Source organism: Doryrhamphus excisus, chromosome 2 (assembly GCF_030265055.1).
Source record: "Doryrhamphus excisus isolate RoL2022-K1 chromosome 2, RoL_Dexc_1.0, whole genome shotgun sequence".
NCBI classification, from domain to species: Eukaryota; Metazoa; Chordata; class Actinopteri; order Syngnathiformes; family Syngnathidae; genus Doryrhamphus; species Doryrhamphus excisus.
This window is the reverse complement of record NC_080467.1, coordinates 27,471,593-27,492,521: the sequence shown is the minus strand read 5'-3', so window position 1 is coordinate 27,492,521 and position 20,929 is coordinate 27,471,593. Positions and strand designations below refer to the sequence as shown.

At 46.1% G+C, this 20,929-nt stretch overlaps 5 protein-coding genes across 9 annotated transcripts; 3 read left to right on the top strand and 2 right to left on the bottom strand.

Annotated features, from left to right (window-relative positions):
* The first annotated feature begins 77 nt into the window (after positions 1-77).
* Positions 78-9,624, top strand: LOC131107528 (TBC1 domain family member 9B). The gene is made up of 23 exons (XM_058057641.1): positions 78-344; positions 502-612; positions 1,241-1,359; positions 1,435-1,666; positions 1,747-2,005; positions 2,074-2,281; positions 2,356-2,553; positions 2,634-2,750; positions 2,829-2,979; positions 3,057-3,271; positions 3,685-3,802; positions 3,938-4,140; positions 4,220-4,302; positions 4,378-4,507; positions 5,786-5,884; positions 5,950-6,018; positions 6,105-6,345; positions 6,421-6,486; positions 6,967-7,035; positions 7,116-7,169; positions 8,385-8,438; positions 8,511-8,596; positions 8,679-9,624. The coding sequence occupies exons 1-23, from the start codon at positions 227-229 to the stop codon at positions 9,261-9,263; spliced, it is 3,585 nt and encodes a 1,194-aa protein (XP_057913624.1). The 5' UTR covers positions 78-226; the 3' UTR covers positions 9,264-9,624.
* Positions 9,625-9,782: 158 nt separating this feature from the next.
* Positions 9,783-11,424, top strand: mrnip (MRN complex interacting protein). Its single transcript, XM_058057743.1, has 6 exons — positions 9,783-9,905; positions 10,132-10,191; positions 10,509-10,609; positions 10,675-10,824; positions 10,901-10,949; positions 11,029-11,424. Exons 1-6 carry the CDS (start codon positions 9,846-9,848, stop codon positions 11,275-11,277), a joined length of 669 nt encoding a protein of 222 aa, XP_057913726.1. The 5' UTR covers positions 9,783-9,845; the 3' UTR covers positions 11,278-11,424.
* Positions 11,425-11,574: 150 nt separating this feature from the next.
* On the top strand, positions 11,575-20,279 carry tmem216 (transmembrane protein 216). Of its 4 annotated transcripts, XM_058057716.1 has the most exons (8): positions 11,575-11,859; positions 11,931-11,996; positions 12,171-12,223; positions 19,018-19,031; positions 19,111-19,204; positions 19,583-19,675; positions 19,848-20,049; positions 20,125-20,279. In XM_058057716.1, the coding sequence occupies exons 5-8, from the start codon at positions 19,189-19,191 to the stop codon at positions 20,138-20,140; spliced, it is 327 nt and encodes a 108-aa protein (XP_057913699.1). In that variant the 5' UTR covers positions 11,575-11,859; positions 11,931-11,996; positions 12,171-12,223; positions 19,018-19,031; positions 19,111-19,188; the 3' UTR covers positions 20,141-20,279. The 4 variants fall into 4 exon arrangements, with proteins under 4 accessions (XP_057913699.1, XP_057913681.1, XP_057913674.1 ...); XM_058057698.1 differs by lacking the exon at positions 19,018-19,031 and having other exon boundaries at positions 11,575-11,844; positions 19,132-19,204; XM_058057691.1 differs by having other exon boundaries at positions 11,575-11,844; positions 19,018-19,204.
* On the bottom strand, positions 12,504-15,657 carry b4galt7 (xylosylprotein beta 1,4-galactosyltransferase, polypeptide 7 (galactosyltransferase I)). 2 transcript variants are annotated; one of them, XM_058057666.1, is made up of 5 exons: positions 15,089-15,657; positions 14,144-14,482; positions 13,834-14,059; positions 13,509-13,610; positions 12,504-13,444 (listed from the first exon to the last, which is right to left on the bottom strand). In XM_058057666.1, exons 1-5 carry the CDS (start codon positions 15,154-15,156, stop codon positions 13,184-13,186), a joined length of 996 nt encoding a protein of 331 aa, XP_057913649.1. In that variant the 5' UTR covers positions 15,157-15,657; the 3' UTR covers positions 12,504-13,183. The 2 variants fall into 2 exon arrangements, with proteins under 2 accessions (XP_057913649.1, XP_057913660.1); XM_058057677.1 differs by having other exon boundaries at positions 12,506-13,444; positions 13,509-13,592; positions 15,089-15,652.
* tmed9 (transmembrane p24 trafficking protein 9) lies at positions 16,282-18,368 on the bottom strand. Its single transcript, XM_058057731.1, has 5 exons — positions 18,200-18,368; positions 17,814-17,914; positions 17,611-17,736; positions 17,369-17,515; positions 16,282-17,197 (listed from the first exon to the last, which is right to left on the bottom strand). Exons 1-5 carry the CDS (start codon positions 18,345-18,347, stop codon positions 17,048-17,050), a joined length of 672 nt encoding a protein of 223 aa, XP_057913714.1. The 5' UTR covers positions 18,348-18,368; the 3' UTR covers positions 16,282-17,047.
* Positions 20,280-20,929: the final 650 nt, after the last annotated feature.

Below are 20,929 nucleotides of genomic sequence, written 5' to 3'. Positions count from 1 at the left end.
AACGCTGAACAAATGTTATTAATTTGCCAATCAAACCAAACGCACCGTGATGACGTAAGTACGTCCTTGCAGCGTACCCTACTACGTCATACCCGGAAGTGATGCACAGTCAGCAGACTGAAGGGAAAAAAAATAAACAACAAAATCGGGCCGCCGTCAGTCACAAGCAGAACCTTAATAAAACCCGCTTCGTTTGCCGGTCCAGGGCGACTTGGAGCGGGTTGAAATGTGGATCCATCCGGAGGAGGTTCTGCTGGCCGGGGCCCTTTGGGTGTCCGAGCGGGCCAACCCATTCTTTATTCTGCAGAGGAGGCGAGGACACGGCCGTGGAGGAGGGCTGTCCGGTGAGTCTTCTCCACGTCCACCTAAATCCTTGTCGTGTCCAGTCAAAAACGCTGCAGCAAGTTATTCGTTTCTTGTCGACTTTTAATGTTTAAATAAAGCTTCCATCAAATTGGTTGAGCAGCCGTGAAGTGAAGTGGTGAGTGTGTTTACGTGCAGGTCTCCTGGTGGGGACTCTGGATGTGGTTCTGGACTCCAGCGCCAGGGTGGCTCCTTACAGGATTCTGCTGCAGACTGCAGACTCTCAGGTCTACTGGAACATCGCCTGTGGTGAGTCTCGGACTTTTTGCAAAATAAAATGCAGCAAAAACAATAAGATGTTGCAAATGCCGAAAACACACACAGGACCCTGAAAGCAACTGCATGAGAGAAATGCTGCAAGTTTGCTATTCTAACACTAGCTAATATAACTTATTATTGTGTCATTGATTTTGTGCTAGGGGCGGCACGGCGGTCTAGTGGTTAGCGCGCAGACCTCACAGCTAGGAGACCAGGGTTCAATTCCACCCTCGGCCATCTCTGTGTGGAGTTTGCATGTTCTCCGCGTGCATGCGTGGGTTTTCTCCGGGTACTCCGGTTTCCTCCCACATTCCAAAAACATGCTAGGTTAATTAGCGACTCCAAATTGTCCATAGGTATGAATGTGAGTGTGAATGGTTGTTTGTCTATATGGACCCTGTGATTGGCTGGCGACCAGTCCAGGGTGTACCCCGCCTCTCGCCCGAAGACAGCTGGGATAGGCTCCAGCACCTTGTGAGGATAAGCGGTAGAAAATGAATGAATGAATGATTTAGTGCTATTTTGGTTATGATTTCTGTCTTATGCATGTATATACTTACTGTATGTTTGCCCCTGTCATACCTCCTGAGCATAATTGACCCTCAACTGCGCCTGGCAGGTTCATCAAGGAGAGAGATCACCGAGCACTGGGACTGGCTGGAGTCCAACCTGCTGCAGACCATCTCCATCTTCGATAACGATCAAGACATCACCACTTTTGTCAAAGGGAAGATTTGCGTATGTCACTTCCTCTTTGTCGTTACCGGTCGGCTTCTCTCTCTTCCTGTCACTGAGTGACATCACTTCCTGCAGGGCATTATTGCGGAGGAGAACCGACTGAAGCAGAATGAGGAGCCAGAGGAGGATTGTGGGAAGTTTCAAGAAGCTGAGCTCAAGATGAGGAAGTTGTTTGGTATGCCCGAAGAGGAGAAGCTGGTGAACTATTACTCGTGTAGCTACTGGAAGGGTCGAGTCCCACGGCAGGGTTGGCTCTACCTGTCCGTCAACCACCTGTGCTTCTACTCTTTCCTGTTGGGCAAAGAAGGTACGACCACTCAATCACAGGCTTCTTCTTTTAGGAAGTCCTGCTCCACGGTTCTAACCGCCATCTTCTCTGTCTCTCAGTGACGCTGGTGGTTCAGTGGACCGAGGTGACCCAGCTGGATAAGAACGCCACCTTGTTGTTCCCGGAGAGCGTTCGTGTCAGCACCCGAGACACAGAGCATTTCTTCTCCATGTTCCTCAACATCAATGACACCTTCAAATTGATGGAGCAGCTTGCAAATATCGCTATGCGACAGCTGCTCGACAACGAGGCGTTCGCCGCCGATCGATCTCTGCCGAAACCGTGCAAGACTCTCAAAAACGTCTCCGTGCTCAAGAGGTCTGGATCACCATAGGAGGTCTCTTAGGTGGTGTTGACCTTTTAGATTTATCTTCTCCTGTTTTCAGAGATTTGGATGCAAGGGCAAAGAACGAGCGCTACCGGAGCACCTTCAGGTTGACGCAGGACGAACGTCTGGACGGACACACTGACTGCACGCTATGGACGCCCTTCGCCAAAATGCATGTGGTGGGCCAGCTGTTCATCTCCAATAATTACATCTGCTTCAACAGCCGAGAAGAAGACCTCTGCCAGTTGATCATCCCCCTCAGAGAGGTCCCGCAAAAACCACGTCGGACTGTTGGAATCAGAACCATGTTGCATTCTTCCCATCATCCTTTGCTTCGCAGGTGTCCATTGTGGAGAAGGCGGACAGCAGCAGCGTTCTGCCATGTCCCGTCTCCATCAGCACCAAGAACAAGATGAACTTCCTGTTCGCCAACCTCAAAGACAGAGACTTCCTCGTCCAGCGCATTTCCGACTTCCTGCAAAGGACCCCGGACAGCTCATGGGGGGACACGAGTCCAATGTCAGCCTTGGGTCACTTGGTGCGTATTTCATTGTGACGTACAGCTTTTGTAGGTCAGCATCTCCTGAGATCCTAAATGTTCTCGCTTTGTTTCACCAGGCAGAGTCCCAGTCTGTCCACAGGGGGCGCCACTACCATCCAGATGTCCCCACAGCCAGACAGGGTCTGCTGCAGCTCTACCAGAAAGACGCTCCAGAAGACCTGGGACCCAAGGCTGTGAGTCTTTACGTTTCTTCCTATGAATTGCTCCTCAAGGGTTTTCTCTGAATGTTTCTTGTTTCTCGTTTCTTGCAGATGAAGGAGAAGATGAAAGAGGAGGCGTGGAACATTCACTTCTCTGAGTTTGGCCGTGGCGTCTGCATGTACAGAACCTCCAGAACCAGAGATCTTGTCCTCAGTGGGATTCCGGAGCGCCTGAGAGGAGAACTGTGGTTGCTCTTCTCAGGTACTTCCTCTTCCTCCTTCTCCATTGTTTATGTCTGTGCTGCTCTGTCACATCATCGCTCCGGTTCGTCTCCACAGGAGCACAGAACCAGATGGCGACGCACGCCGGTTACTATGGCGACCTGGTGGAGCAGTCGATGGGGCTTTGTTCCTTAGCCACGGAGGAGATTGAGCGTGACCTTCACCGCTCCATGCCGGAGCACAGAGCATTCCAGAACGAGACGGGCATCGCTGCATTGCGACGCGTACTCACCGCCTACGCCCACAGGAACCCAGGAATTGGGTACTGCCAGGTCAGAACTTTAATTCTCACTGGGAGTTGTTGCACGGTGGTCTAGTGGTTAGTGCACAGACCTCACAGCTAGGAGGACCAGGGTTCAATTCCACCCTCGGCCATCTCTGTGTGGAGTTTGCATGTTCTCCCCGTGCATGCGGGGGTTTTCTCCGGGTACTCCGGTTTCCTCCCACATTCCAAAAACATGCTAGGTTAATTAGCGACTCCAAATTGTCCATAGGTATGAATGTGAGTGTGAATGGTTGTTTGTCTATATGTGCCCTGTGATTGGCTGGCGACCAGTCCAGGGTGTACCCCGCCTCTCGCCCGAAGACAGCTGGGATAGGCTCCAGCACCCCCTGCGACCCTTGTGAGGATAAGCGGTAGAAAATGAATGAATGAATGAAGTGTGACCGACTCTGCCCCCTGCAGGCCATGAACATCGTCACATCTGTGTTGCTGCTCTACTGTACGGAGGAGGAAGCCTTCTGGCTGCTGGTGGCGCTCTGTGAACGCATGCTGCCTGACTACTACAACACCAGGGTCGTAGGTCAGTCCCACACAGCATCTTTGTACCCCAGGATGTCTTTACCGCCATCCGTTTTGTTCCTGTTGCTCATAACTAAGGTTTTCCATGGCGTCATCGTGGTGCGCTGTTGCTGACAGACACGGTTTCTGTTTGCAGGAGCTTTGGTGGATCAGGGCGTGTTTGAAGACCTGACCCGGGCCTTCCTCCCTATGCTGCATGACCACATGCAGGATCTGGGGGTCATCTCCACCATTAGCCTGTCCTGGTTCCTCACCCTCTTCCTGTCTGTGATGCCCTTCGATAGCGCTGTGCTGCTCGTGGACTGCTTCTTCTACGAGGGCATCAAGGTCATCTTTCAGGTACGCCCCCCCCCCCACCTTTACTTCCTGGTTAGAACTCATTTTGTGTGAGTCGACACACATGTGCATCTTCCTGCAGGTGGCGCTGGCAGTGCTGCATGACAACATGGACGCGTTGTTGTCCTGCAATGACGAGGGTGAAGCCATGACCATTTTGGGCAGGTACATGTTGTTGTTGTAGCTCCGCCCACTTCTTAGAATGGCTGTAAGTCCATATGTGCCTATATGTGTGTGTAGGTACCTGGATAATGTGGTGAATAAGCAGATCGGCCCTTCACCTGTCCCTCATCTACACGCACTGCTCACTAGTGGAGATGAACCGCCACCTGAGATCGACGTCTTCGACCTCATCAAGTCGTCGTACGAGGTCAGAGGTCGATTGATAGAAGGATAGATATATAGACTCTAAATCCTGAAACTCTACAGTAACCTCAGGAGACGTATCGTCTCAGTCTAACTCCTGGAGGCGAAAAGTGTCTAAATCCTGAAGCTTCCAGTCTAACACTTGGAGGCGTACAGCTCCAGTCTCCCTGGAGTTGATAGACCGAGGCAATACGCTTTCAGGAGTTAGACCAGACCAGGACATTACGATTCCAGGGTTAGACTGAGACTATCAACTCCAGGGAGATCAGAGCTATAAGAAGTTTAGCTTAGACTATAGCACTCCAGGACTTAGACCGAGGCAATGCGCTTTCAGGAGTTAGACCAGGACAATACGATTCCAGGGTTAGACTGAGACTATCAACTCCAGGGAGATCAGAGCTATAAGAAGTTTAGCTTAGACTATAGCACTCCAGGACTTAGACCGAGGCAATGCACTTTCAGGAATTAGACCACGACAATACGATTCCAAGGTTAGACTGAGACTATCAACTCCAGGGAGACCAGGGCTATAAGAAGTTTAGCTTAGAGTATAGCACTCCAGGACTTAGACCGAGGCAATGCGCTTTCAGGAGTTAGACCAGGACAATACGATTCCAGGGTTAGACTGAGACTATGTCCTGGAGTGCTATACTTTAAGCTAAACTCTGAACTGTATAGTTTTGGTCTAATTCCTGCAACTGTATAGTCTCTGTGTAACTCTTGCAATCATCTAGTCATCTATCTCCTGTGTAGTCTCACTCCTGAGGTCAGAACTTCTTAAACTGTACACTGTAGTCTTGGTCTACCTCCTGAAGCCGTGTAGTCCCAGTCTAACTCTTGTAGACTGTAAATCCTGAAACTCTCCAGTAACCTCAGGAAACGTATCGTCTCAGTCTAACTCCTGGAGGCGAAAAGTGTCTAAATCCTGAAGCTTCCAGTCTAACACTCGGAGGCATATAGTACCGGTCTCCCTGGAGTTGATAGTCTCAGTCTAACTCCTGAAAGCGCATTGCCTCGGTCTAAGTCCTGGAGTGCTATACTCTCAGTCTAAACTCTGAACTGTCTAATTCCTGCAACTGTATAGTCTCTGTCTAACTCTTGCAGTCATCTTGTCTCGATCTATGTCCTGTGTAGTCTCACTCCTGAGGTGAGAACTTCTTAAACTGTACACTGTAGTCTTGGTCTACTTCCTGAAGCCGTGTTAGTCCCAGTCTAACTCTTGCAGCCATATTGTTTGGTTTGCTTCACTCTAACTGGAGCTTTCCATTGATTGTGTCAGCAGAAGTTCGGCAGCCTTCGTTCTGACGTCATTGAGCAGATGAGGTTCAAACAGAGGTTAAAGGTCATCCAGTCGCTGGAGGACACAGCCAAGCGAAGCGTGGTGGGTGACGGCCACCGGCTAACGTGCTAATGCAGGCCCGAGCGCTGAACGTTGTTTGTTGGCAGGTGAGAGCCATGATGACCGAGTCAGCCTTCAGCATTGAGGAGCTGGAGGAGCTGTACTGTCTCTTTAAGGTGGGGACGTCACACACAAATCACATGATTGACAGCTACCTGGTGCCAACCCGATGCCCCAATCCCTACCGTCCTGGTCGTTTCAGTCCAAACACATGACCAGCTGTTACTGGGGCTCCAGCAGCTCAGCGGCCGAGCGCCACGACCCGAGTCTGCCTTACCTGGAACAGTACCGCATCGACCCGCTCCAGTTCAGCCAGCTGTTCAGCGCTCTCGCCCCCTGGGTCTGTGGAGGCCACACCCCTGTGCTCTCCGCCCGCCTCTTCCGGATCCTGGATCAGAACCAAGACGGGCTGGTCAATTTCAAGGAGTTTATCACAGCGCTCAGTGAGTTTAGCCAAGACGACACAAACAAACAAACAAACAAACAAGTGGACTTGTTGTGTTGTTGTGTGTCTGCAGGCGGCATGTATCATGGCGACATGACGGAGAAGCTCAAACTGCTCTACAAGCTCCACCTTCCACCTGGTAACTCCCTATGGACGTGTGTGTGTGTGTGTGTTCTCATTTAGATGCCATTGTCTTTATTCGGGGTGGCATGGTGGTCGAGTGGTTAGCGCACAGACCTCACAGCTAGGAGACCAAGGTTCAATTCCACCATCTCTGTGTGGAGTTTGCATGTTCTCCCCGTGCATGCGTGGGTTTTCTCCGGGTACTCCGGTTTCCTCCCACATTCCAAAAACATGCTAGGTTAATTAGCGACTCCAAATTGTCCATAGGTATGAATGTGAGTGTGAATGGTTGTTTGTCTATATGTGCCCTGTGATTGGCTGGCCACCAGTCCAGGGTGTACCCCGCCTCTCGTCCGAAGACAGCTGGGATAGGCTCCAGCACCCCCGCGACCCTCATGAGGATAAGCGGTAGAAAATGAATGAATGAATGAATGTCTTCATTCGTCATTGACGTCATAGACATTGAACACGATTGTGATTGTTGTTTGTGTGGCAGCGTTGTGTCCTGAGGAGGCGGAGTCTGCTCTAGAGGCGTCCCAATTCTTCACAGATGACACACCCCCAGGTACACACACACACACACGTTAGTCACATACACACATCACGTGTGTTTCTGCTAACAATCTTCATCATCTTTTTCTCCAGAAGCTTCCTTCCTGCCAAGTGTGGACATTATGGGCCAGCAGGAAGTCACAACAGGTTTGTGTTATTGTTTTTTTTTTTTTTTTTCCTGTCGACCTCCAAATATCTTGCCCTTTTGGCTCCGCCCCCTGCAAGTCAATGTAATTGTAGTCTGGCCGATCACGTCAGGTTGGCAGAAACTCCATTGCTGTGTCTCTGTTGGTGCACTTGCATACTTACACATGTTCTTTTTGAGTGTGTGAGTATCAGTGCACTAGCTCGAGTGTTGAATAAACACTCGGGAAGAAGTCGGTAAATGATACGTCATTTCCGGTAAGTGCGCAGCAACAGTAACTGTCAAAATTTTGCGTACGCAATGTACAGAAGTATACAGACAAAAGACACAACCTGTGTCGTGATGTTAATCACACTTAATGATGTGATGTCCACATACAACCCTCGGTAGTCGCCATCTTGGCTATGTACAGTAAACCTCGGATATATCGGACTCGGATATATCGGAAATTCGCTCACAACGGACAGATAAAAAAGAACCAATTTTTCTGTAATGCATTTCCAATAAAAATTCATTGCATATATCGGATTTTTTATAACGGATTTCGTCTATTTCGGACAAAATCTCCAGTCCCGTTCCAATGCATTTCCATTAAATTTCCCTCGCATATATCGGATGACCGCATCGTGGCGCTCCGATTCGCCGAATCGTGACAGGCCGCTATACGACGTCATTTGCAGCGTTTGCAGCGTTGCCTGCGCGTCCAGGTACATTGGAAACATAGTCAAGGAAGTGCCTTTTTATAACGGATAAAATCCGATTTACGCATATACCGGATATAAATCCGATATATGCGTAAAATGGACATTTTCCGGTATACGCATATAACGGATTTCGCTTATATCGGACAAAACCAGTGGGAACAATTGAATCCGATATATCCGAGGTTTACTGTAGCAGGAGGAGGGGCTAACCTGAAATAACAGAAGCTGAGGTGCATTCTGTTGCTGTTGGTGGTAAAAATGCAAGTTAAATAAAATGGTTACAATTCACCTATAAGAAGGAGAATAGATGTCATTTGTGGTAAGTACTGGATTTGGGACAACTCTAAACTGTCTAAGTCGTCCATTCAGGGACTAAGTACACTAGTTGATGTACTTACGTCCATTAGTTGGTGTGGCCAATCATGCTGTGTGACTTTGCTAACAAAGTTCTGGTCTTGAAAGTGATGCCTGTGTCTGTGATGCCCATGATGATGCTTGATGTTGGGTCTGCAGGTGAGGAGGTCAAGAAGGATCCAGAAGGAGGCAGGTCTAGTGAGGAGAAGAAAGGTAAATGTCAAAAGATGTCAAAGACTTGAGTGTTGACGGCGCAAATGACCTTTGATCTGTGTCTGCTGACAGAGGACTACAGGTACTACCTGAGGATGTGGGCTAAGGAGAAGGAGCCCAAGAACGAGACCATCAAAGACCTGCCCAGGATGAACCAGGTATGGAGAACTTGATCCGCCATGATGAGGTGACGCATCAACGTGTGTGTGTGTGTGTGTGTGTGTGTGTGTGTGTGTGTAGGAGCAATTCATCGAGCTGTGTAAGAGCCTGTACAACATGTTCAGCGAGGAGCCTCAGGAGCAGCAGCTGTACCACGCCATCGCCACCGTGGCCAGCCTGCTGCTGCGCATCGGCGAGGTCGGCAAGAAGTTCAACAACAACGGAGGCAAGAAGACAGACGGCGGCCAGGCCCCGCCCACAACGCCTTGTGACGCATCAGGCGAGTCCCACGCGTGCCAGGCGCTTGCCGACGTCCACCTGGAGTCACCTGCTCCGCCCACGTGGGAGGAGGAGCCTCGAGACGACACATCGGTGTCGTCGTACTCAATGGTGAGCTCCGGCTCGCTGCCGTGTGACGACATCGCAGATGACATGGTGCTGGTCTGTGGCGAGCGGCAGAGGCGTGGCAGCGTGCTGGATGCCGATTGGTCCATCAGCTTCGAGCAGGTGCTGGCGTCCATGCTGACCGAGCCGCCGTTGGTCGACTACTTTGAGAGAAAAAGGGACATTCAGGCCAAGATGGCCGCCTGCAAGGCGCAGCGAGTGGTGGAGCGTCAGACAAGCTCCGCCTCCTCTGACCACGAACTCAGCCAGCACTCTGTCTGAGCGACCTTTGTCCCATTTGTGTCCTCACGTTTCACGTCCTGTGCTGATGTCACCGGCAGCTGCGTCTCCACGGTGACGTCCGTAACCACACTTCCTGTTTTCTTCAGGAGCAATGTCTTTTAATGTGAAAGAGCCAATACTAACACATCTTTATTGATCTTGTATTGATCACTGAGTCCGGGATTAATTTCATATGATTGTTGGGGATGATGATGATGATGATAAGTTCATGTTCTAACACATCAATCTTCAAGTGACACTAATATGTTTATGTATATGAACACGCTTTTATTGTTTTGGACTTTTTAATCCTTTGTCTTGTAATGATGTCTAATAAATGACTTAAAATAAACCCGCACAAAGGTCAGATGTCATTAATTTTGATAAAGTCATTGAATTTACTGTGACGACTCTTTTAATATTGCCCTCAGGACTAAATATTCATGAAACATGATAACGGAAACGTATCGATCTCATAAAGGTATCAACTCGATACTGTTAGCCCACGCCCACCCGGATAACCCGGATGTGACGTCACGTATTTCCAAACTATTCCCGGGCAACCGAGTAGATCTTACCGTCATGTCTCAAGAGTTTCACGTCGTCAAATGTTTCAGCTGTCTAAGCTTCCAAGTACAACAGGTAAGAAACAACCGAAGGCTAATGGCTAACAGATAGTACTTAGTTGTTAGTAGTACTTAATAGTAGTTAATATATTCGTGCTAAATGTACATGAAAGGAAATAACAGACGAGGCCCAAGAAGACTCGCAGTGCTAATGCTAATAACATCGCTAACAGTAAAGCAAAGTGCTTCCGGTTAAGGTCCATTTGTGTGTCTGACATAAGTTCTTTGTTTTGGAATGGCAGGTGAAGAAGGTCAAAAAGTGGACGTGTAAACTCTGCGGAGAGAAGCAATCTTTGCTGAAGGTCAGCAGCTGAACTGAACTAATTGTCTTCATTTTATATTTTATAATTCACTAGTAATTATTATTTAACGCTGTAGTATCCGAGCAAAGGTGATGCAGTTTTTGTTTTTGCCACATGGCGGCGACAGAGCTTCAGTCTTCACTTACGTGTGTTCACTTAACATGGTTAAACCATGGTGATAAACACCGATGATCACTTTGTTACAACTATTTATTGATGTTTTTTGGACTTGATACCGTGGTTTCATTGCTAGTCTGACAATGTACTTTTGTCGAGAATGTCACCTGTGCGTTTGTGTGTGTTTGGTGCTCACAAAGGAGTTTGGTCGGGGAAGTGGTGCTGACTGCAGACGTCATGTTCAAAAAATGAACGCTATGAGAGGTGCCATGTTGGAGGAAAGTGACACCCAGTCGCTATGGTAACCACTCGACAAATAACTGTGTCTCCACCGCCTTCCACCTCCAATGATCTTATGATTGGCAGGAATCAAGAGGACGAGGCAGGAAATGAAGAGCGCAACGACGACCAAGTAAGAACACAGGTGGGCTTCACCCAGGTGAGCCGCTGGAGCAAGTACCTGGACCCACCCAAGGAAGATGATGATGTTTTGACAAACATTCAGCGTTTTGACAGGTGGGATTTGTTATATTGTTGTGACGGCGCTTGCTCCATTTAGCTACCTTCTGAGCTTTCACCTTTGGTTTGGCAGGAAGCGAAGGAGAGAAGATGAGGGCGATGACAGCCGGACGCTGGAACAGGTGACAGCATGACGCCATGTGTGCTAAATTCAGCTAACGATGTCTTTATGCTAAGCTAGTTTGCGTTTGTCACTGCCAGACATCATTCAGCCAACGTGACAACACCCCCCACCAACTAGACCAAACCTCTCCCAGTTTGAAGACCACTGCCACCAACCCAGCTTGTGACTTCCAGGAAGCGGGGGTCCAGTTGATCAGTGAGAGGAGTCTACATGACGGTAGGGTTGCCATGAGTGAGGCCCCAGCCCTCACATGGCCCCGCCCTCTACTTCCTGGTTCCTCTATGTTTGAGAGTGAAGAAGATTTTGATGTCACCTTTGATCTGTAATGAAAGACTTAGGTTGGTGTGCTTGATGCTGATTGGTCCACTGCTGTAACCATACTTCCTACTTCCTCCTGTTGGGTGTTCATGTTCTATCTTTAGTTAGTGTTGCTGTAACATTGAGATTAAAATCTATCTTTGCAATGTAATTAATTTTTCTAACTTCCTTGCAATCTATCCCAAATGTTCCCAATTGGATTAAGATCAGGGGAACACGCAGGATAATCCGGTCCATAAGTCCTATGTCAGGCGGGCATTGTGAACTGCAGTCATGAAGGATGCCCCCCCTGCAATCTCTACTTATAGCCATCTTCCATTCACATTCACTCAAATATTCTTCCACCTTTCAGTATTTGGGGCAATTTTATGACATTAATGAAGACTCCTTTTTGTTCTCAAAAAGCCTTCATTGATATTGGGCATTTTGATTTCTCGTCATAATGGCTATTATCACCAGGTAACAAATTATGGACATGCCGAGGTATGCTCCTTTTCTCCCTATTTGCAGCTGCGATAGTTTGATCATTTGGTCACGTGGTGCGTCGGGACCAATAGTGCGGAGAAAGATCACACGTGAGTGAGCTGCAGGTCAGTTCAAACTTATTTTCACCATCTAATAGTACAATTCTGCTTTTTAATGTTTCGTATTCAACTCGCAGGAGCCTCCTACTGCGAACCAAATGGGGAAAGAGAAAGGATATATGTATCCATAAGCCATGGAACTGGTAAGTAAGGAATTGTTTGTAAATTAATGGACGAGGTTCGCCATCTGTCCACCTCTATTCATTTAAATGTAGCAATTGAACACACTCATATTATACATATATTGTGTGCTAAAGGAAGCAATCTTGTCAGCTTCACTGAAATCTAAGTACTGAATTTATTTATTTAAATTTCAGCTGGGAGGATTACGTTCTGCCACGCCCAAGACAGGAAACACCCAGCAGCCCAGGTAAGAGCTAGCTTAACTACTAACTACGGTGGGTGGCGCCTTTTACTCTCGCGTTTAGAAACTAGTGGTATTATACTTGTAACTGGATATCAACAGTTTTGTGTGTGGCAAATGTCATTGCCAATGAAGACTCTACATAATCTATTGTGGCGTTTCGGTATATAACGACTTGAACTTCATTGACAACTATAGCACCCTCTTGTGGTCAAACTGTATAACATGAAATAATTCCACTCAAGCGTGACACTCAACAATGATGGAGTCAAAGGGCAACTATATACATTTATTCTAATTGTATAGTTTATTATTGCTGACAAATGGTGTTCACAGGCAGCTGTCTGAGGTTGATATTGTCCAACCGTGTCATTTCACATCCATCTATACGGTCCAGTGAAACATTTGAATGCACTTTACTTCCTTAAGTCAACATTCGTCGTACCAATCACTGAGATGTCAATAGGAAAATGCTATGCTGCCACTTCCTGTCAACACTTCAAACATCACTACATACAGTATTACCGTTTGTAAAAAATAAGTTTTAAAAGTTTAAATAAGAGTACCAGCAGGACTGCGATGCAAAAAACAAAGCAACATGCTGGCAGGTCCAGTCTGCTTCAGTCACAGCACCAGCTGCTGCTGAAACTAACGGCTTCCTTCTTTCAACCTTTCACAATAAAAGCATCTGGCATCTGTCAGCAGCAGTATCATAAAATTAAGGAAATGTTCCAGAAGAATGAGGGTCTTTACTGGCGTTAGGACCCGATTGCCTATTATGGTACAACCGTGTTATTTTACTGTGCTTTTATTTTGAAGGCCCGACATCCGGATGTAATATCGTAATGTTGCTGAGGGAACCGGTGAGGATTTAAGTTAAAATACAGGAACTATTGCAACATGAGGGTGTCAGGCGAGAAGGGCAAAATGTGGTAGTTTCCTGGTGAAAACCGGCTTGATTGTGGTCTAGGCGAGGAGGCACCAAGGCGTCTCCTCCTGGTCGCACTCCAGTTTGGTGTTGATGACCGTGCACGGAGCGCCCCCGATGGTCAGCTGCTGCCGTGATTCCACTTGGTAGCGCAGGTTACTGAGCCCACCCTCTGGGTCCACCTTGAACTGCTCCTGCTTCTGGCTCGCTACACGCTTCTGGTCCCTTTTGCGCCAGGCGGGGTCGTGCACGTGCATGAAGGTCTTGTATCCCGTTGTGATCCCGCTGGGCCGGAACAACTACACGAGTCCAAAAGGAACATCATAAGGAACTTGCGTACCTTTCACATGAATGCACACCCACCTGTAATTGTGCTTTCCTTAGTCGTCTGTAGAACTCGTCGTCCTCGCGGCCCCACCCCCAGAAGCGGTTGGACATGCCATTACACTGCACATACATAACACACTGACGTGATATTTCCAGTTATAAATTCAATAAATACATATTTTGCATAGTTCAGACTTAAGTACTATATGCCAAAATGCAGTGCACTGCTAAGACTGTAGAAGAAAGGAAATATGCATACTATATGCCTGTACTATAGAGCCTGACTAATTTATTCATTAGCAATTTATTCATTAGTTAGCATCAGTGAATATGTAACCACGCCAATGCGGGTGTAACGTACCATGTGGTAGTGTGCCTTAGTGAGCAGCAGGATTCCGCCCACATAGGTCTTGTAATGATAGATGGGGTGGAGCTCGGGCGACGCCACGTGGAAAGGTCCGTCGGCGGGGAAAGAATAGTCGAGCGCCTCATTGAGAGGCAGGAGGTCCACGTCGTGCATGGCCAGGTAGTCTGTGTCATTTCCGCTCTCCAAGTAACCCACGTTGATGAGAGATGCTCGGTTGAACCTAGGTTCGGAGGGGGGAGGGGAGGAGACAGGGCTGTCAGACAGGCATCCTCCCTTAGGGGGGTGTGAGTGGGGTCACACACACCTGTAGTGGTCCACCTGGTTGACAATGAGGATCTTGTGGCGGATCTTCTTCTTGTTGAGGAAGGTGTGCATGAACGGGACGAAGATCAGCAGCTCCTCAAAGCGCTCCCTGAAGGGGACCACAACAGTCAGCGTGTGAGGGCCCCACGACGTCTCATCCCTGCCGGTAGCCGCCGCCTGACTCTCAGGCTGGCACGGCTGCTGAGGGAGGCTTGCACCCTGGTGCGAGGGGGTGGCCATGTCTCCGGAACAGCTGAGCTGCAGCCAGAGCAATGAGACGAGCAGCAGCAGGAGACAAAGTCCAAAGAGCTTCCATACCGAACATCTCCTTGGTAGAAACCTACAAAGAACACACATGACATGTGATGCACATGCACAGTCATCATTAGACAACAGCGCCAATCAATCTTGTTAGACAACAGCGCCAACAAATCTTGTTAGACAACACGTCAAGCCAGGGTTTCACATACGTTCATTTTACAGATACTTGCAGCTTGGTCTTGGAATAAAACCGTTCTCCAGAGCAACAAAAAGTCAGGTTTCAAAACCACTAAAATTATTTAATACTGTTCCTGTTGTATTTTTTTTTTATACAATCAGAATAAGTCACCTTATTGTATAGTACTTGCATAGTACATTCCAACAGTGTTATTTTTACTTTGAAGGCCAACCAGTGAGCAGATAATGATCATGATAGTGACAATTTTGTTAGCAACACACAACATGCAAACATTAAAAGTCTTGTTTAATTCACACATTCAGATTCATGTTTGCTAGAAATATAAATACATGTTGAAGTTTGGGGACACACACAACATTTCACTCACTCAGCTTTCTCTTCGTGATGAACAACTTTTGATGAGATATTTCTTGAAATGCCAACAAATGTACTTTTTAGTTTAAACAATGTTAAATAATTATAAAAGGAACGTGGACATAATCTTACCTTCGCTCCTCCTTAAAGTAGAGTACAGGCTTCCTTCTCGACGAGAACATCATCGTTTGAAAAGACATTCATCCACCAATGAATGTGCATTGCTTTCTTTCACATTTGAACAATCGTATCGTCAAGGTGCTCCAAGGTCGTACTTTAGTCACATTTGATTTAGCCATAAACCCGGCTATGCAACAGATTAAAAATCTGGTTTTCCGCTCATCTCGAGGCCAGTGTGTACACGTAGCATATTAGCATACCTGTGCCGCCTTATGCTAGCATGCTAGCATGCTAGCTCTATCTTCCCTTGTGCTAACAAGCTAACGCGAGCTTTAGTGACAGTGCCACACGTCGACCGCTTTTGAAAATGTAAACCTGAAAGAACGAAGGCGTTGAAAAAAATACAAACCCTCCGTTTTCCCCCGACTTAAGTCATGTTAACACGTCCTGCGATAGCGTGTCCGAAACGTCTAAGCTCGAGTAGCAACAAAGCAGTGTAACAGGTTCCTACCACTTTCAAACCGGTGGAACAGGTGTGTCCAATGCAAACGTTTGTATCGATCCTTCAATTCGCACGAACAGACCAACTAAAGGCTCTATAATAAAAAATTATTAGGGTACGAACCATATGTTTATAGTATTCTAAATTTAGCAACTTTTCAACTCGAATTTATGCCATACTGAGTTTGGTGTTTTGATACAATCGGTTATTGCCTATTTGTAAAAACATGTTTGAAATATTTCACTCTGTGTAGTGAATCTATAGACAAAATTTTACCTTTTTACAAGATAGGTAAAAGCTCTACCTGTAGTAGAAAATTATTTTAAAAACCTAGTTAATGTCATTTGATAGTCACACAACGGCGATTTTAATTGTAGATTAATGATAAATTAGCAATTATCAAAATTGAGGCCAAATAACATTTTTTTCAGTGTGGCCTTGGCCATGCAGGCCAACTTGAATGTTTTCATGTGCTGTAGACCACAAATTGCCCCTGGGAAACCCCTTGCGCATAACATAACATTCTTAACTTGTTAAAGTTGTTTTTTGTTATCTCGACTGCTTGACATATTACAGCATTTTTGTTTGAAAGCTGAACGATCAAGCGATCATTTCATTATGTTACCACTCTGGTGTATTATATTCCATTGACAAAGAGCCATGCTGTTCAAATGTTCCCGAAATGACAGCCAAGACAATTGAATGAAATGTTTTAACTTTTATTTGAACATTTTTCCATTGTTTTACTGTTATTTTATTCTCAAATTGTCACTCAGTGAAAGCTAAACATAGTTAAAAACACGTTTTCTCAAATGGAAGTATAAAGAACACAGTGAACTCAAGCAAACGGGACAAACAGTTTGGAAAAAATATATTCAAGCCCCGTCATTCAATTTGTGTTTTTTCTAAATCTAAACCAACACAAACAGCGAAAGTAACAGAAAGGCGACCCTGCACGCTGATGACATTAAAGAACACCTCCTGTCCCAAACTCTGCATAGATTGTTAAAGTCATTTCAGTGTGTTTTAACAATTTAAAATGAGTCCACGAGACAACGCGCACTCTCATGATTATCACAGGCTAAAACAATGTTGCTGTGTGTTTTTTTTTTTTAACCTCCTGAGACGACTTGAGTGTTACAAAGACAAGTTGTCCAAAGTCATCAAATCAGACGACTGCGTGCACGTCAACTTGTCCAGCTAGTCGTCACAGTGGTTAAACATCAAGTGTATAAAATAATGAAACACGTGGTGACGACGTCTTGGCTCACACGCTTCAGTGGATGAAATGTTTGAGGCCAAATGACAGCGTCAATAAATATTGTCAGCCTGACCGCTTGATAGCGACGTCGGTCAACAAGGTTTGAGTAACTTCTCTGCATGTCAAGTGCAGGCTGCCACAGCGCTCTACTGCATCACTTCGTAGGACATACACACACAAGCACACACACACACAGACAGTAGAAGATTTACACCAGCTTCTTGGCCTCAAAGAAGCCCTTGAGGTGTCTCATCTGCCAGATGCCGATGGCCACCAGGATGAGGGTCTGGACGATAGACCACCAGAGGACACGCTGGTTAGTGCTGTCACTGGTTTGACGGAAGCGCTCCTCGCGATACTGAGGGAGAAGCGACAGCAACGTCAACAGTAGTGCCAGTCATGACTAAAACATCACTGGTATACTGGGTTAAAAAGATGCTGCATGCTGATTGGTGGACAGAGAAACAACCAAGAGCTTAATGCTGTGTGGTGTTAAGCCTGGAGCACTGCAAGACAATGGATCACTGACCCTTTGGTAGTTCTGCTCCTTCTGGATCTGATCCACCTGCTCCACCAGCTGTCTCACTCTCAGCTGCAGCTCCGTCAGTTTGTCTTTGGCGGCAATCTCAGCGTAGTTGTTGGCGTGCTCCCCAACCTGGATGTCCAGGTGAACCCTCTGCAGCACAGCACCAGGGAACACTCGTCAGGATGTCACATGGCGTTTTCTTAGTAAGCACACAAGTGTGAAGTAAAAGAGTCAAGGTTTCTCACCAGCATGCCTCCAGCAAAAAGGGAGAACTTGGAGGAGTTGGAGTGAAGGCATATCTGATGTTCTCCAGGGGTGTGAGAAGTGAAGGTGAACCTTCCTTCAGAGCCGTACTGCCGAGACAGAATGACCTGCAGCAAGCACAGATGTTAGTTATTCACCTAATAGACACTCATCTGACATGAACTTCAAAGTCATTATAAATAACCTTCTCATCCGGGTCTTTGACCTCCACAAACATGCCCAGACCCTGTGTGGCCGGCAGATATTCTTCTTTCTGTTTGTCGTACAGCTGAGTCCGATAGTTTCCTGTAAAAGAAAACAACAATTCTATTATTTCCTAGTATGCCTGCCATGAACATTGGAATTAAGTACTACCATGTGGATCATCTCAAACGTATTTGACATCACAATGAACAACCACAATTAGCTGATTAGAAATACCGTGTTAACTTTATAGTAATCGTTAAAGCAGCCAAATGCAAATAACACACATTAACACTTCCTGTAACTTTAATATAAACGATTACTCCATTCAGTGTTTGATTAACTTGCAGCGCGCTAGCCGTTAGCATTAGCAGGCAGCTTGCTCACCGATGATCATCGTCTCATCTGGGATTTCTTCTATGAAACATTTCTTTTCCGTCTCTCCGATATGAAAGTACAAGGCGGAGACGAGGCCGTAGAAAACGTTCAAAAGTAAAAACGACAACAGAGCAGACCACATCCTGACAGACGCCATCTTACTGCCATGGGAGCGCGCGACTGCGGCTGCGCGTAGGCAGCAGCGCCACGTAAACCATGGACCTACGCCAGCCAATCAGCACACAGCAAAAGAAGGCCCCCATCGAAAGAAAAAAAATAGAAACGCGGATTTTTACTTGAAACTGATAAATGATTATACAATATACCGAATGAGGAGAAAGCTCTGCTAAAAAATTTTAACAAAAAGTGTTTAAATTCGAAAGTAGGGCGCGTCACTTCCGCCAAGCTGTTGCCACGGTAACCAGAAATGGCGCCGGGTAAGTAGCACGGTCTTTGCAGCCATCAAATAAATGTGTTGTGGTAAATGGGTTAATGGTTGCTTTTTGAATTATAGTATACATTTGAAATATAACCCATGTACACGTTTTACCACCAAGTGCTACTGTTCGAGCTTTGACATACTTTAACATTGACATCTTAGCAGAAGACGTAGTTTGAGCACACGGTCAACTAGCAATGATAAAAGTTAGGATGCGGAAGCTAACATTTATCGTATTATCCTAAATAAATCTAAACTAAAGCCATTTTATTATGTAAATCACATGAGAAATTAGATTATGAGATGAAATATATCAGAAGTTTGCATCGTTGTGCTGCACATGATCAAGCTTGAACTCTGACGTCACTGGTGTCGTTTCTGTCTGCAGGAAGCCAGGCGATCGTATCCTTTGTGTGAAACTGATGCCAGTGATGCACTTGGGTGTCTGTGGGGATGTGTGACCTTGACCTTGTGCCCTCAGCTGTCATCCACTCCTCTGCAGGTCTTGTTGTACCTCAACAGCTGGTACTTTGGAGCTTTTTACGTGGCAGAAGTTCTCATGTTCATCTATAAAGGTGCTCTCATCCTCATGTCTTTACTCTTGGGGTGTGAAATTATCAATATTTTAATCAAATTAATCAGTTTTCTACTTAATTAATCATCATTAATGTGCTAAATATGCCAATCAAGACTAGAGATGTGTTTTTTGAGTTGGAGATACATATAGGTCAGAATAAAGTAAGAAAAGAGCGTCAGACTTTGTGTGACTGTGTGGGGGTACGACACTATGCTTCAGTGTGCCGTCATAACAGAGGGGTATGGCCTGACATGATGCACATGCGTTAATTACCCACAAAATGTTAACATAATTCATGAAATTAATTAGTTGGGTTTAGTCCAGCACATGTATTTCTTCAGTTCCAACCCATTTCTTCCTCGCTTTCTGTCTGCAGGTATTTTACTGCCGTACCCGACTAATAATCTGGCTTTGGATGTGGCGTTGCTAGTTCTCTTTCTCGGACTGGAGATACTCAGGATCTTTTATGGTGGGTGGTATGCCAAAATGAATAAGTGTTACAGTTGTGTACATTTATACACGTAACAAAAAATAGGCAATATAAGCAATATACACAACTGCACTGAAGTATAGAAAATTGCTGAATCCTACACTGGACTGTAAACAGTTATTGATGGGAATGACGTGTGTGTGTGATCCAGCCTGGAAGGGCAATTTGTGCGAGCACTCCCTCACCACGGCCGTGTCACTCTTCCTGCTGCTGCCGTGCGTCACGCTAGCTGCTTACTTCCTGCTGCTCCAGACCTTCGTCCTGCGCCTGGAGTTCCTCCTCTGCATCGTGCTCCTCTGCTTCTACTCTCTTCAGTTCTTGCTGGGTGTCCTCGCCTTGTCAGCATTCTCCAGGTCGGTTTTTGACACCCTTTGCCCCAATCTGATTGTCCACAGGAAAAGTTGTCATTGTTTGTTTCCTTTCTGCAGGACCAAAGTTTACTGATGAGCACAAAGCAGTGACATCATGTGTGATTATGCTCATGTGTTTGGGATTGTCTGTGTAAATACATCTTTGTCTATGGAACTTTTTCTACTTTTATACAAAATGACCAATGCTGGGTAAATAAACAGTATCGGGACTGTTCCTTCTGACCAAGCATCCTCCTTGAGCCGTCAGTCAGACGTACACGTGTTTGTGGTAAACAACAACCTGACAATGAACTTATTTTGTCAGGTGACTTGTTTCGCACCGGGTGAACAGCGTGATGGTCGAGTACCTACATTTTCTTATATCCGTCACATTTCCTTAGAGCTGATGGAGCATCGCTTACTAGATATTTCCTCTGTGTGTTTGTGCATCTGCACAACAGCAACAGGTTTTCCCACCAATATGGAATGTACTTTTTCATTAAGCAAATACATAGGGCTGCAACAAAAATCCTGAATTGGCAGGAATCTACTATAATTTCAGCCTTCCAACTGGGCAGCTGGCAGAAAATGACGCTGACGACAGAACAATCTGAATAATGACTTGTTAGGAGAGGTGAAAATGTTGAATTTTTCCATGCAGAACATCACTATTACATAAAGTCCACAAACTTTAGACCGAGACCTGCATGCAATCTCACTTTATAATAACGTACACAAAAATATAGTAGTTACTGAGGAACTAATGACAAGTAAATTTAGTGCGTTGATATTTTTGTAGGCCTATATATTTTTTTTTAGTTTGGCTAGACAAACATTATGTACAATATAATATATGATACATTTAAAGACAAAACATTGTGCT

Coding starts and splice junctions, on each gene's coding strand:
- LOC131107528 (XM_058057641.1), top strand. CDS start 227: ATGTGGATCCATCCGGAGGAGGTTCTGCTGGCCGGGGCCCTTTGGGTG. Junction 4,141..4,219: donor GCATCAAGGTCATCTTTCAG/GTACGCCCCCCC, acceptor ATCTTCCTGCAG/GTGGCGCTGGCAGTGCTGCA. Junction 6,487..6,966: donor CAAGCTCCACCTTCCACCTG/GTAACTCCCTAT, acceptor TTTGTGTGGCAG/CGTTGTGTCCTGAGGAGGCG.
- mrnip (XM_058057743.1), top strand. CDS start 9,846: ATGTCTCAAGAGTTTCACGTCGTCAAATGTTTCAGCTGTCTAAGCTTC. Junction 10,825..10,900: donor AACATTCAGCGTTTTGACAG/GTGGGATTTGTT, acceptor TTGGTTTGGCAG/GAAGCGAAGGAGAGAAGATG. Junction 10,950..11,028: donor ACAGCCGGACGCTGGAACAG/GTGACAGCATGA, acceptor TGTCACTGCCAG/ACATCATTCAGCCAACGTGA.
- b4galt7 (XM_058057666.1), bottom strand. CDS start 15,156: ATGTCTTTTCAAACGATGATGTTCTCGTCGAGAAGGAAGCCTGTACTC. Junction 14,060..14,143: donor AACCAGGTGGACCACTACAG/GTGTGTGTGACC, acceptor CTCCGAACCTAG/GTTCAACCGAGCATCTCTCA. Junction 13,611..13,833: donor CTAAGGCACACTACCACATG/GTACGTTACACC, acceptor ATATCACGTCAG/TGTGTTATGTATGTGCAGTG.
- tmem216 (XM_058057691.1), top strand. CDS start 11,739: ATGGACATGCCGAGGTATGCTCCTTTTCTCCCTATTTGCAGCTGCGAT. Junction 11,845..11,930: donor AGTGCGGAGAAAGATCACAC/GTGAGTGAGCTG, acceptor TTCAACTCGCAG/GAGCCTCCTACTGCGAACCA. Junction 12,224..19,017: donor GGAAACACCCAGCAGCCCAG/GTAAGAGCTAGC, acceptor TTCTGTCTGCAG/GAAGCCAGGCGATCGTATCC.
- tmed9 (XM_058057731.1), bottom strand. CDS start 18,347: ATGGCGTCTGTCAGGATGTGGTCTGCTCTGTTGTCGTTTTTACTTTTG. Junction 17,915..18,199: donor AGATGAGACGATGATCATCG/GTGAGCAAGCTG, acceptor TTTCTTTTACAG/GAAACTATCGGACTCAGCTG. Junction 17,198..17,368: donor AGGAGCAGAACTACCAAAGG/GTCAGTGATCCA, acceptor CTTCTCCCTCAG/TATCGCGAGGAGCGCTTCCG.